General features: G+C 43.7%; 1 protein-coding gene across 1 annotated transcript in view; it reads right to left on the bottom strand.

The window, feature by feature from the left end:
- The window catches only part of LOC119449629 (uncharacterized), a 46267-nt gene extending 43921 nt beyond the window's left edge, over positions 1-2346 (bottom strand). The window contains exon 1 of the mRNA XM_037712843.2: positions 2109-2346. Within this exon, the coding sequence (XP_037568771.1) occupies positions 2109-2346 (238 nt within the window). The remainder of the gene's footprint in view (positions 1-2108) is intronic.
- Between the last annotated feature and the right edge of the window lie 13215 nt (positions 2347-15561).

Genomic DNA, 15561 nt, shown 5'->3' with positions numbered 1-15561 from the left:
CAGTAAATACGTGTCGTAATTCAACCAAGGAAGCGAAAGTCTGTGCGGCATCCGTTTTTGACAAAGGGACTGACTTTAAAAAATCCTACATTTGCGCTGTACAAGCCGGTGTTGCTTTTCAAATTGTGAAGCTAGCAGTTTTTCGAATTCAACGATGCTCCTGACAGGCGAGAAAATTCCGAGAAGCATGAAACACGACCCGAAGGAGTACAGAAAAACAAAAAGGGAGGGCAACCGCAAGCAAATGGCAGCGATTCCGTTTGCTTATGCAACGTCACTTGGCTTGCATAAGGTAGCTCACAAATATACCGTTTGCGTTGTGCTCCGGTTACGCAAACAACTTGGGGAGATTTGCTCAGTTGTGAGAGCACGTGCTGAAAACATCGCCCAGGAACACGGTTATCGCAAAGTACAGCATCACATTCGGTTTGTTCCCTTCAAATTCGCTGGAATTCTACCAATTCATTAGGGCCGTCTATATGTGGTCCAGACAGGCAGGTCAGTGTTAATGTAAGACTGAAATGACATCGTAAATTGTTGAAAAAGGGTGCAAAGATAACATTTTCCTCCACATAAATGTAGAGAAAATCTGAAACTCTCATATGGTTAACCTCCCTGCCTTCCGTCTTTTTCTATATCTCTATCTTTATTCTAGCTTATTGAAAGGTGCTGCACATTCACACTTAGCCTTGCATTTCAGCAGTGGTCGTTGCCCACCTGTCGTTAGTGATGCTGACGCATGCTTTTCCAGCACGAAAGTCAGAAAACCTGCGAACGGGTTGAAGCGTACCATACAAAGAGGGTCCACATGCGTTATCCGTCTTCAATTTCGCTATTAGAAAACGAAGTTGCCTTGGTTTATAGGCGTTTGGCATGTACTAATTTGTACTAGTTGTGTATGTGTGCCGTGCTCACATGTTCTTGGCGTGTGAAACTATTTTAGCACTAACGTTTTATCCTTGTGATATGGTTTTTTATTGCGATAGCAATTATATGGACACTCCAAAGCAGATTTCTGCCGTCGGCATCGCCGTCGTCGTCGCCGTGAGGTTCCGTATGACGTCAAAGGCAATGAAATTGTCGCCGCGCGCCGAACGCTGTATGTGCGAGTGAAAGGGTGCGAGGGACGCGCGCTTTCACGGGGAGTGAACGCATGGCGGAGAACAAACGCGCGTTCTGCGCGTTCGTTCTCCGGGGAGGGAAGGGAGGCGACATTTAATTGCGGCACAAAATGCCTATTTATATACAAAAGTTGTGAGGCGAGAAGGTGGTAAAGACTTCCGACGCTGCTCGACGAGTGTCCCGTTCTGATCTCGTCGAAAACCTCCGAGCCGCCCCCAGAGGCTCCGGCAACAGTCACCAACGCCGCGCGCATTTTGTGCGAACGCGGGCAAACCGCCGACGGCGTCGACAACAGTTCTGCGTATTGCCGGTGCTGCTGCATGTCCAAGTTTGTACAGCTGATAAAACTACTATCCTTACTCCGTATAGCTCTCTACAAATTTGCTATCCCAATTGATGCTTCGCCTTTCGGGTGAAACTGCGACTTTTTTTAATCTCTGAGAGTCTTCACGGCGTGTTACACCGAGGCTATCTTACTTCTGTTTGTAATTAACCATGAGTTTCCCGCGAACAAAATTTAGTTTAAGTTTTAGTGCTCGTCCTGTTTGAATTCTTTATTGCTCTGTTCTCGTGGTTTGAGGTCTCCGTATTCATAAACCAGAAAAAAAAAAACATGTCAGATTTATTGTCTTTTCGAACCAATCACTTTCTCTTTTACTCGTGCTAGCTTTCCGACTCGCGTTTCTCTGTAGAGTTCGCGGAAACGCCTGTGGCTTGAGTGGAGCTGGCTGTCAAGGAGTGCTGCTCATGCCTGGCTGGCGGGAAGCAGGTCGACTTGCTAATAAAGTTGAGCGCAACTGCGTTGTCCTGACCAATGACTCAAACCATTGGCGTGTTGTTAATCAAAACGAGGCTGAAGTCCTGGCCAGAAAACAGGACAACAGCGTAAATTCGGTTCACTCTGTCGCGAGGCTAAAACTATACCCGGCATCTACAACTTTACTCGCACGATCGCTGTCGCTGGTATCGATGGCAATGGCACTCACCGACGTCGGCGACGAGGCTGCCCAGCTCGAGCTCGCGCAGGAACTGGTGGACACGTGGCCACAGTCGGGGCCTGGCGAGCCTGGGCGCCAGCTGCTCGTACACGTCGTGCACGTAGGCCTTTTCGAGGGCGATGCAGCGCGCGCGACGCTCCTGCAGCTCCTCGGGGCTGCAGTTGCCGCCGCCGGCGCCGCCACCTCCGCCGCCGCCGCCGCCCCCGCTCTCACGGCGCAGCCGCATGGGGCTGCCGCTCTAGACTCTCAGCAGCACAGGAGACGGCGGCAAGCCATGCCGGACGCCGGCGAGTGCGGCTCCACAGCGCGCTCCCGGCCTGGAACACGATTCGAGAACGAGAGCGAAAGACAAAACGTGAATTACAGTTACGGGAAGATTTAGACAATGTTGTTCTTTTTTTTTTTAATAGAGTACGCGCCTTGTGCTTATCACAGAAAAGGTACAATTGAATGGATCTTTCTTCTCACTGAATCGCTTTTCGCTGCTGAAACAGGGGCAAAGCAAAAGAAATTGTCCTGCTAAACGCCGGCAGGCAGCAAGCTACGAATTTATAGAAACACCAGTTAGTACCATTAGCACCGTTAGCACCAGTTAGCACCATATAGCCCCGTTGTGGAGAGGAGCAAGGAGAGTGAAAGCTTGTTTCATAAGCAATAAAGGGCTGAATAATTAGGGAATATGCTGGCGGATAGGTTAACGACTCGGTTATCTTATTCACAGAGGTTACACTATAAAGAAAAAGGAAAAGCAACAACTGACACTCCGTGGTAGCCTATGCGCTGGTGGAAAACACTGGTAACTATAGGACCAAAAAACTGCGAAGCGGCAGTGACGCATTTGTATAACTTTCTATTTCTGCGACAACCACGTACCAACTGATCAACAACTCAGCGTCATCTTTGTATAGGTATTATTAGCCCAACATAAATGTAGATAGTTGTATAATCTACCGAAGTCAGACGCCGACATACTATGATGAGCTTGTGCAGGGCTAATTAAATTTTTTAACTTGATCTACAATTTGCGCAACACCAAGAAGAACTGCCATTGCCATATTAGGCGCTGTAGTAAGTATCTGTAAGATAGGATGTGATGACGCGTGACGCTTATACATATTTTGTTCGCCAATTTTCGTTTCTATACTCATCTTTCTCCCTCCTATCTCTTTAAATTATTATTATTTTCCTGTCCGTGCAGGGCAGCAAACCTGACTTGTCGTTAACTTTCTCTGCCTTTCGTTTGTTTCTATCTATTTTAAAGCACTTGTCAGTGGATCTACATTTGCTAAATTTCCATAGCTCTTTTATACAAGGAATACCTGAAAATTTGTAACTTCTGTCGAATACGAGTTCGGCAACGACACGTAGACTCACTTTATAAACATTGGCGGTGCTTTCAGATAGGGAAGTGTGTTCTCGTACTGTTTTTAAGTTTTGGTAGTTTATGATTGTAATATGCGGAGGACCCACAGCCCTATAAGCGAAAGCGAGGCCAATCTATCACGAGAACAAAACAAGAGATAGAACATTCAGCCTTTAGCAAAGTTATTTTTCGGCGTCTTTTATTTTGAGCTGATTACGTTCTCTCTTTATTTAGGGAAGTACAAAAGTAGTGCTGGCAATATATACAATATAGGGTCACAGATTGGGAAGTGCAATGAAATAAGCAACACGCAAGTGCTGTTACAGATAAGGAGTGAAAAACAAAAATGAAACATTTGCCGCACAGAACTTCATTCTTTGAGCACACAACACAGCGCCATAAATTTTGACGACGACTTCGAGCATTAGCTGATTTACATTGACTGACTTGTTGAGCACACGCGCTGACACACAGGCGTCTTCTCCATCAAGAAAAAAAAAATGCTGTATTGACTACACGTGGCGGGCTTCACTGAAAAAAGAACGAAAGAAAAAGAAGAAAGAAACGCTACAGCAATACACAGTAAATATTCAGCAGCATCCCAGTGGTAGCGCCGTAAATTCTGATTAAGGCGATTGCCTTCACGCTTGAGCGCTGTGCGTCCCCGCAGGAGTCGACGAGGACTCACCTATTTCGGGTGTTGCCTTTTATTGGCTGCAGACTGGCCGGCCTCGCTTTTTATTACGTCTGAGCGATATTGATTACGGACCCCAAAAACAAACCATATCGACCGACCTGCCGTACCGGTCGTCATCCCGCGTGCTCGCCTTGGGTATTGAGGGACGACGCGTCGGGCGAGGACGGCACACTCTTGTGCAGAGCGCGAACGAGCACCCCTGGCCACTTCGAATTGATTTACGCGCGAGGAGGCTGACGAGAGAAAGGGTGCGCCTACCATGAGTGTAATAATGTTTATTTTTTTAAGTCTATTAAAATTCTCGGTTGTAAATTTTAAAGATTTTGTAAGTTCTGAAGTTTACTAATATTATTTTTAAGGCGAATGGTTTTCTTCGTGAGCCGGACGGCGTTGTTACGTAACTTGCCGAATGCGCATGCGATCAAGAATTCCCGAAGCAGCGAAAAAATAAAACACGCAAGTAGTGCTGTTGAAATTTGCATTTGGATGACGCCTAAAGCACAACCAAAAAAAAAAAAAATCTTTGATTGACTTGCTAGAAACCTTCGTCTTCATTTGTGGTCAAAAACGTAACACCCCACAGCATTTAATCAACTAAACACAACAAAGTCTTAAGATCCCATCCTCATAGTATTTCTCGTTCGTGCGATGAATTTCAGCGATGCGCAAAGTTTCACAGGATAATTGTGAAGGCTCAGGAAACTATGCACTTGCTTATATAAATAATGTCGATGGTTACTGCACACTTTTTTTTTCAGGCTAGAGGTGGCATTTGTCGTCCATTCAATAAGCGAATTGTTTGTGTCGTCGAGCGAATGCACAAAACATGTTCAATGCAGCGTTTGTTCTGCCGTAGCGCTGACGCCTCCGGTGGTGCATTTGTTATTATTACTATTTACTCGTATGTGGATGGGGTGCGTATGTGTGATTCAAAAACAAAGTTGGCGCTTTTCTATAATGAACGGCTACTCCAGAATACGCAGAACTATTAACTTGGCAAAACATTTCAGACAGCAGCGAACACTATATTCTTTGTCTGAAACTATTTTCGAGCACACCTATGAATTAAGAGTATGGGAGTAGCCGGCGACGTCTGACAGGTACCAAAATTTCTTTGTGTACACTTAATAAAAAAGTGCTAGAACAAAATGACCTGACATGAGAGAGAATGGCACATTGTACACTGTGTGCACGTTATGTTCGCAGTGCACAACACATGCCTAGCTACAAATGCCGTATTTACTTCGTAACACCATAACAAGCACGCTTTCTGCTATTCTGTGTAGTTGTCATGTGTGAGTGTAAAGTTACGGCGAATCATATACGGGAGAAGAAAAACAAAACTGGTTACAACGCTCTTCGTTTGATTGCAGATTGAAGCGCTTACTGAAGACATAAAGGTGAAAGCAGAAGCCACTTGTCGAAACGTTGGCTCCTGGTTTCCCCTTGTTCTTGTTTTGTTCATCATTACCGACGACATGTATTTCATGTCTGTGGCGTAACGCAATATGGACGCTCGGCGACGCGTTGTCCCTATCGCTACCCTATACTCTATTTGCTTTAGAATATAAAGCTTTGGGGACTCATCGATGCCAGTACATCCCAGCTACAATGGCTTCGAAAGAAGATCAAGACGGCCTAACAAAACAAACTGAAATACACAAGCTTGCTCTTTTGAGTGGGAGTTAAGCAATCGAGGACGAACTAAATCTGGCATGCTGCTGTTACATTGTATCGCTATATTCAGTCTTGGTCTCGCCAGCCAGTCTGCCGATTCGGATCTGCTCAAAGATTTCGAAACAGCATAATCATCACGACCGTTCTTTCATCGTGTCAGTGTGACGTCTGCAACATACACAAGGGCTTCTAATTTACTTTTCAATATCTTTTGGCCTTCAGTTAATAAATCAGAGTTTCGACACGCATTGAGAAAATGATTGGATTAGTAATGTTAAAGAATTATCTTTGAATGAAAGGGAATCCCATTATGCTGTTGAAATGACGGGATGCGAACAAAGTAATACGGTCTACCGACGCACGTATCATTATCGAGATATTTGTTTTATCGTTTTATGTATCTTGTTAAGTGCGCAGAAAGCTCATTACCGGACCAGCATCAGCGCAGACCTAAGAAAATCTGGAGATGAAAAAGCAGCCTGGAAGTAAAAGAATTATGGGGGGGGGCTTGAGAAATAAGACATCATGTCTCAGCCTCCCTTATTCTTAAAATTATAGTTCACCGTATACCAATAAATGACGACCTTCCCTTGTTTATACACCTTAGTGAAAATGTATTATTTACAAAAGGCGTCAGTGATGAAAATAGTTAGTTAACTATTTATAGCTGTATCAATATGTCTAAGTGTAATTTATAATTTATTTTAAAGAAAGAGAGCATGGTCCATTGAGACGTTTCTTTAGTCGACATATATATATATATATATATATATATATATATAGAGAGAGAGAGAGAGAGAGAGAGAGAGAGAGAGGAATACCGGGCGCGACATTAAGATCAACCAGATCACTCTGGCTAATCCGGTGTGCTACCCTGCACTGGGGGTACAAGTGAGGGTGAACGATGTGAGGGTAAGATGTGAGGGAAGACATAGGGCGCACCCTCAGGGAGTGCATAACACCTGCGCAAAATTAAAAACGCGCTGAAGGGTGTAGTTGTTCGCACAGCCAGTTGTCCGATGGAAGCGCACCACTTTCTGTACTGATGTGTAGTAAGGCAACTTCTGGAATTTTTACGCACAATATGGGTGGTAGCCTGGGAGCCGTTCTTCTACTCAAGGGTCCAGAACTGCACCCAGTGTAACAAGTACGTACTTTATACTTTGAACATACATAGTGTGCTCGTTGTATAAAAGTACACAGATGACGTCCCTTAATGACCGCAGTACGGATATCACTTGCTTATCTGCCACTGGCACCTCATCATGAGATCTAGTTCATGTCCGAGTAGGAGCACTACGATGCGACTCCTTCCCCCCTTACAGGGTAGCCAACTGGAACTACCTCTGTTTAATCTCCCTGCCTTTGTATGCATACTTTCTCACTCTCTTGACAATCTGTGTGTGCGATAGTGCAGGCCATTCTTATGAACAGTGAGACTTGCCGGCCTGTATCTCCAACCTGCCCTGAACTTCGAATGTGCGCAGCATTGTGCGGGGCAGGAAGTGCTGTGGATGTAGACATCTCCGTCACGGCAGCTGTAGTCTGCCTGGAAGATCATCGTTGGCGATGGCTATGACGCCGGACAATTTCACACGAATCAATGCCGGTGCTTGCGGAAACGAAAGTTTTGCATGTCAGCTCTAACCACTCGCCAATACACTTGTAAAACTAACCAAAACTAAACGGCGCATCGCGACCAACCACATCAACAAGCGCAACAGTGATTCTTGTCGCTGCAGGGCTGCAGTGGCAGAGGGGCGTTCTTGACTGAGGAGGAAAGCAACGACGCACGGATCGATTGTTTCTTGGGCGCATACGCTGTAATCGCGCCCAGAGGAAAGAGCGCCTCATTAGACGCCCCACATGTGAAGGAACCCGAAAACACGGCTTCAGCAAGGACGCTGCGTCACGAAGTCAGGAAAGACCGCGGCTAACGAGCACAAACATGTCCCGAGATTATTTTCGTCCAAGCAAAAGCCTTTGCCTGTATAGTCCGGTTAAGAGCTTCCCGAAGAAGTATACGGCACGTTGCACTGACACTACGCGGTGTAACCTAGTTAATGTTCTCTTAAGCTGAGACTGAAAGTAAATTTCGCGGATAAGAGTTCCGCGGAACGAATTTCATTTTTGCTATTATTATCTGTGCTCAAAGAGAGGTTGGTGCCTGCAGGCGGCATCGGCTATTCCTCTTCTCTTAATTCATAGATGAGTCTGAACCGATGTAAAAGTTTCAAAGAAAGAATAGGGGAAAAAATATGTAGTGACTTACTGATCTAATTTGTCTGGTCATTGTAGCTTCGCCTTATGCAAACTTAACAAAACAAGGGTGACATGAAGCATAAATATAATTTATATTATGGTGGAGGATTTAGCAGAGAGAATTGCATGTTTTTGTTTCCTCGAGATTGAGAGAACACTAAGAAATAAGTTAAGATACTACAACTTTTTGGATGGTGCACGAAGAGGGTGTACTTGATTTGCCTCATTATCCTGGGTATTTGATAACTGCGCGATACTTCATAAACTAAATGCATAGAATATATATATATATATATATATATATATATATATATATATATATATACCATATTCTGCAACACAAGAGACACCGCTGCAATATTCAAGCATGCCTAGCTCCCTCACCCTTCTAGATGGAGCTAATCCCAGTGAAATCATAGTAAATACCTTAACAAGAACCTTGTATGCCCCTGGCTTTCTTATTTTTTTTTTTTTCTGCGCATGACGTTCATATGCACGTTAGATGTCACGGTAAAAGCTAGAAAACTTTTCGTTTATGTAGGCACATATCTACTGCGTAGGCTTTCTTTTTAATTTATCCGGCCTTATGCGCTTTAGTTAACCTTATTTATTGGCATGGACATATCTTTGCACTAACTTAGCAAAAGTTTAGCAAGCGTCTTCCGCTATATCAATGGAAACTTCATCGTGTTTCTCTCAGCTTTGCGGGGATCAGTGTACCGTGCTGCCATCTCCTTTTCGGAGGTTGACAGATTTGTCTTCTTAAGGGGAAGCCGAAACTCGTGCCTTTACATCGGTCGATCGGCTTTTCTTTCACTTTGGCAAATGGTCCGCAGCTTTCCCCATGACTTTGAGGTATATACCCGCCTTATTCAGGACCTTATTTCACCACACAAAAACTCGCGTAGCTACGCAGTCGGCTTGTGAGAGAGCAGAGAATAATAGAGAGTTGAAGTCTGACTGCATCAGCTCTGTAGGCGGTATTTATTGCAATAGAGACGCTAACATCAAACGAAGATTGGTAAAGATTCATTCAAGCATGTTTCAGGGAGATAACTTTCCCGCAACTTGAAAGTTGCATATAAAGACGTACAAAGTAGCATTCTCGTTCGTTCAGAAGTTAGAACTATTCAGTGCTATGTGGTCTGTTCTTCTTGATGATATAAAATACTTAATATTTTGTATTTTCAGGCCCATGCAGGTGTGTGTGTTAGATTATTGCACAATCAGGCAGGGATACGAGTCCCTTTACTAACCAGGGTAACTATTGAAAGGAGCTCTAACACACCAGATGCACACGAAATGGCTAGAGGCTTGATTCCGAAAATTGGGCACAATATTTAAAAACTGCGACAGAATCAGTTTATGTTCGAATGTTCAAAGCCTGCAGTGCTGTTAGGGAAATATTTGTTTCGAAATATACTTGCAAAGAGGAAGAAACTTTGACAAACAACATGACCACTTGCTTGACTGGGTTCCGCCTCCCATAAGCGAGTCGGCAGTCTATTGTAGAGCGTATTTCACAACAGACTGTCAGCATCGTTACAGACGTATAAGCGCATCGATTTCTTAGCATGAATGGTCGAGAATATGGCGATGAAATGCAAACGACCTAATGTAATCGCATGAGAAAAACAAACGGCCAGCATCACTCCAATAACAACAAATACACTAAGAGGATTTCGCGTCTCGGATTATCAGTGCACCCTGTACCAACACCACCTAGATAGCACAGGCCTACGCACTCCGATCTATGACGTCATACTACCTGGCCCAAAATTTCCATTGCCAAGGCTGGCGTGACGAAAGCGGTGACGTCAAAATCACCGTTGCTTACGTGGGAGCATCCCCATTAGATTCTATGGCAGTCGGGACAGGTAGCATGACGCTATGATCGGATTGCGTAGACCTTGTGCTAGCTAGGTGGTGTTGCCTGTACTGAACAAGCGTCACCAGTGTCGACATACTTTCGCTCACAAATAAGCCTGAGGTCCGTCCGCAACGGTTGTGCTGGTGAGAACCTAACAGTCCACAAAGATTTGCAGCAGGCTAGTGAGACTGCGAGCAACTCGCTGTGCCTGAAAATAGTCCTGTGGCAATCAGATAGCCTCACCACGCATTCTTCAATCATATATATATATATATATATATATATATATATATATATATATATATATATATATATGTCAGCGACGTGACCCTATAAGACAGAGGCACGACGACGTCGAACGCTGACGTAAAGAGCATCAATTGTTCTTTCTTCGCGGTCCCTTAGCCGTCCCAGTGAGCGATGGAAGTTTCAGCCCGGCTGGAAGCATAGGACAGATAAGCAGAAATTTCTACAGGCGGCCACGGCAAAGCACGGGGAGGGAGGTGGTGGCTGCTGCCTGTCACATCCTTCTCGTGTGTGCTGGGTCAGAATGGCTGGCTGCAGATATGCAAGACTATTGGGGTATAATAAATTGGGAAGTTACTTAAGCTGCGATCCTTTGGCTACCATACCCGGCATGACTATACGTGGGTTTGTTTCTCCACGAGTAGACAATGGTGGAGCCGTCGCGAGGCAGTACGAATCTGCTTATATATGTGCTGGCAAAACTGCCACTGTATATGAAGTGCAATAGGATGATGATAATGATAACAATGATTCTCTTTCTTCTTATTATTATTACTATGACTCATATGTACTGGCCATACAGAAGTGCCGGTGACCAGCTCTGCTCAGGAATGACGTAATGAAACAACAAACGGCACCGAAATAACCTCACCTGCAACAAATAATCGCTTTTAATTAAGCGCGCAGTTGCTTCATTCTTTTATGTGTTTATGGTAACACTAAGCTGACAAATGACAGCTGCAATATGGTTTCTAACGTGGGCCGATCGCGGGGAAAGTGCAATCAAAGGCGTGGCAGGGACGATCCTGAAAATGCTATAACGTTATAGTCGCCCTTGTGTAGCAGGTGGACCTAGCTTCTTCGCCTCTTTTATTGCGATAGCAATTATATGGACACTCAAAAGCAGATTTCTGCCGTCGCCGTCGCCGTCGCCGTCGCCGTGAGGTTCCGTATGACGTCATTTGGAGAATAAATCGTCGCCGCGCGCCGAACGCTGTATGTGCGAGTGAAAGGGCGCGAGGGGCGCGTCTTTCACGGGGAGTGAACGCACGGCGGAGAACAAACGCGCGTTCTGCGCCGTGCTCGCTTAAGGGCTGCAGAAGTAGGCGTCTCTGTTCTCCTTCACAATCACCATGTATGTAGAGCAAACGCGCCTTCTTCCAACGAGCGAGAGGCCGTGGGGGAGGGGGAGGGAAGGGAGGCGACGTTTAGCTGCGGCACGCAGTGCCTATTTATATCAGAGGCTCCGGCAACAGTCACCAACGGCGCACGCATTTTGAGCGAACGCGGGCAAAACGCCGATGGCGTCGACAACAGTTCTGCGTGTTGTTGCTACCAAAGCCGCTCACCTTACTTCGTATGACATTGCTGTGTTGCTATCGCATTCATTGCTTCGCCCTTAGGGCGAAACTGTGACATTTTTTCAAGCGAAGCCTGTTTTGGCTCACAAGTTTCGGTGGCGTCGTAGTCACGCAAAAACTCACGTGTGCCGCATACTCGCATTGCATACGTGGGTATGAGCTAGGGATATGCTGGTATGAGCCAGGGACAAAAAAGGAAGGTACAAAGGACGATAAAAGAAGGAAGAAAGAAAGAGCAGATGCGGGGAAAGCTGCACCATGCCGGATCACGTGACGCGTGCGACCAATCAGGGTCGTTTGGTGTGTCGCGGGGCAATTACCAACGTGTAAATTTTGGAGTGATGACACAGTGGTCAAATGGGCGTGTAAGGACGGGACAAAGAAAGAATGCGCGGAGGACAATCGATTCGTTCTTTGTCCCGTCCTTACACACGCCGATTAAACCATGTCTGATCAAGCCAGCCACCAACTAGCCCATCTAAGTCTCTCATTTTGAGGTGCACTCGATTATGTCTTTGAAAGGGGAGTTGACGCGCTAAACGTCTATCATTACGTATCGTACTTCTCAGTTCATACAGCCGTACTTGCACTTAAACCCGCACCGCGAGATCAACAGCGTCTCGGTGTTGAGAGTGTGAGGGACGCAATCTATAAGCTTGGCGTCCATCGATTCCCACAGGGCGTAGGATCAGCAAACTTAAACATTTTTTTTCTGTCTTTTGAATAGGACGAAAACGAAGACCTTCTATTGCTCCTAGCAATGTAAAAATAGAATTTCGGTGGCAGTAACAAACAGGTATACCTCACATCAAATTGAATAATCAGTGAAGAAATCAGAAAAACGAAGAGAAGTGCATTATTTTGTCGCATGACTTGACGGCGCGAATCTGTTTTATGTGCATGGCGAATGCAACAAATTTTCACCCAGAAAAAGGTAATCTAAAAATCTGTCCAGGAAAGAGCAAAAAATAATGATTATTTGCACCATGTGTATTATTGTACCGTGAGTTTCAGCGAAGACCGCGATTTGTAAAAACAGCGCCGCAGAGGCAAAATTGTTATTTGATCAGCTGCTCTTCATTTGAATTGGCGGACATGCAAAATTCCGCAATAATCTAAGAATAATTATTTCAAGATTCAAGATTCATTTATTTCTCCAAGAGTGACATGTGGCCCAGGACAAAAAGTTGCCTTGAAGCAGCTTGACGGGGTCCGGGGCCCATTTATAAAGTGGCAGCAGTGAAGGGAAAAATATAATTTTACTTACATAATGAATCAAGGAACCGTACACAATGCAGATTTACAATTAAACTAAATGTGATACAAAAATAAAGTTCCAATATGCAATGCACTGAGAAGCAGAAACAACGGTGAAGCAGAAACAGAAGGTTTAAAACATAATTGCAATTCAACATTACGGTATAGTAAATGAAATTGAAACAAAATACATAGCATTATTTTTTTCCTTTGATACCGTGGCAAAAAAAATAATAAAAAGAGTACCCTAATTTGGGTAGAGCCCACCACATGCTCAAAAAATTGCTGAACAATTGTTTTTTTTTTTGTTTAGGTTCACATTTTCTGTGTACCATTTGTTTGTGTTAAGGGTGTTAGGAACCAGGAAATGCAACATTTGGGAGCCATACGTTGTGCGAAGTCGGGATAGATGCTATTTATCGTTGCGTTTGGTGCTTGTATAAGTGTGCGTTAGTGTTACCGATGAGAGTTCGATTATGAACTTAGCCCGAGGTAAGCTCAAGTTATTCATAGCACGAAGTATAGTAAAAGACACTAGATGATGGATGGGATGAGATATTTATGTTTAATAAACAATGGTCTGGTCTGAGCCAGAAACTATGTGGATAGATTTTTTTTTTGCAGCGGCAGTAGTTGGTTTAGATGCACGCGAGCCACAGTTCCCCGCACAAGATGACAGTAGCTTATTTCAGAATGAAATAATGAATAATATATTAATTTTTTAACTTTCACGGTAAACAAGTCGCGACCTCGTGAAAGAGCTCCTACAGATTTCGACAAGTTTAAAGAATGATAACGGAAGTGATCAGCCCATTTAAGATGTTCGTGAAATATTACGCCAAGAGATTTATATTTATTTACGGTTTCGATGACGTAGTCTCCAATAAGCAATGAGATCGATATCGTAACATTCCGATTTATCGAACAAACAATACCCGCCTTTGTTTTATTATAATTAATATTTAAGCTGTTTACATGTGGTCAGTTATGGAGGCTTTCTAATATGACGTTCGCTTCAAGCAGGAGCTCATTCAATGAGTTTCTAGATAAAAATAAACTAGTGTCGTTGGTATATACTATGAATTTAGCTTTGTTGGAGATACGGACGAGATCGTTTATATACGCCTTGAAAAGAAACGGACCTAAGATGCTGCCCTGCGGTACTCCGCATCTTTTATATATTCAAAACTGGAGCTACAACCATCGACACAGACAGATTGCTGCCGTTTTTCAAGGTATGACCTCATCAGTTGAAGCGGATTGTCTCTTATACCGTATACATAAAGTTTATCTAAAAGAATGTCACGATTAATATAGTCAAATGCTTTGCTAATATCAACAAAAATGCCCAGAAGTTAGAAGTTTATTTTGAGTGTTTTGCAAAATTCGTTCTTTTTGCTTAGGTAGCGCAGATTGTGTAGATAAGCCTCGCCTAAAACAGAATTGGGAATCTGTAAACAGGCGATTATCATTGCAGTAAATTTCTAAACGCTTAAGCACCATTTTTCTAGAGGTTTCGAGAAAATTGGCAGGATCGATATTGGTCGATAGTTGCCCATGTCTTGTGTCATCCCAGATTTATGGATAACAATCACTTTGGCTAGTTTTAGTCTGTCTGGAAAGGTAGAGGAGGATATCGGTAGGTTAAATATATACGATAAGAGAGGTGCGAGAAGGTCAAGCTACAAATTTAACTGGTTTTAGTGACAGACCTTCTGCGTCAAAGCTGGAGCTATCCTTCAAGTCTATTAGTGTAGCAAAAACTTCGAATGAGTGGGTAGGGCGGAGAAAAAGGAGTCAGGTGACTGTACAGAAATAAGGCAGGCAGCATCTTTGTTGTAGTCGGTTTTGGGGAGACCAATAAAGTGTTTATTAAAGCTATCCTCTAGTTCAGTGCCCATTGCGGTTACACCGTTTATTGTGAGACCTCCTATAGAAATGGAGGGCGTGGGCACGTTAATGACAGCGTTTATTGTTTTCCAAAGTAATTTCGCATCACAGGAGCCTTAGTTTTCGAATATATTCGTATAATATTACTTTACGCGCCTTACGCAACTTACTGTTTAATTTATGTCTGAACTGTTTGAATGCAGTCAGGTCGGCCAAATCTCGGCTGGATAAACATTTTTGATACATCTTTCTTTTTTATCTGTTTATAAAGAGACGACGTAATCCGGCCATGGTTTTCAATTTTTTTAGATTGGCGCTTCGTGATCCACGGGAAACATGCATCATATATTTCACAAAATTTATTTATAAAAATATTGTACGCTTCATCTACCCTGCTATAAGTATAAATTTCGTACCAGTCAGCTCTATTTATCATTTATCAAAATTTATTAATATTTGTGTCATTAACTGACTGATAGGTAATAAGGGCTTATCTAGTGCAAGTTGAAAGTCTTTCTACAACCGACACAAAAATTGGATAGTGGTCACTAAGGTCGGACGAAAATGTACCAGAACAATCGACAATAGTGTCTGCGTTCACGACGTATAGATCTATAGTTGTCTGGCTGGAAGCAGTTATTCTTGTGGGAGACACTATCACGTTTCTAAAACCATTCTATTCAGTTATGTTGGCAAGACTAAGTGACATGCAATTATCTTCAGCCACAGTTACATTGAAATCGGCACCCAGGACCACTATATCACGGTTAATAGAACACAATTCTAGAAATTTATTAGCATGATTGAGAAACTGGTCA

This window comes from Dermacentor silvarum, chromosome 4, assembly GCF_013339745.2.
Source record: "Dermacentor silvarum isolate Dsil-2018 chromosome 4, BIME_Dsil_1.4, whole genome shotgun sequence".
NCBI lineage: Eukaryota > Metazoa > Arthropoda > Arachnida > Ixodida > Ixodidae > Dermacentor > Dermacentor silvarum.
Note: the sequence above shows the minus strand (reverse complement) of the source record. Positions and strands in the feature narration are given on the sequence as shown.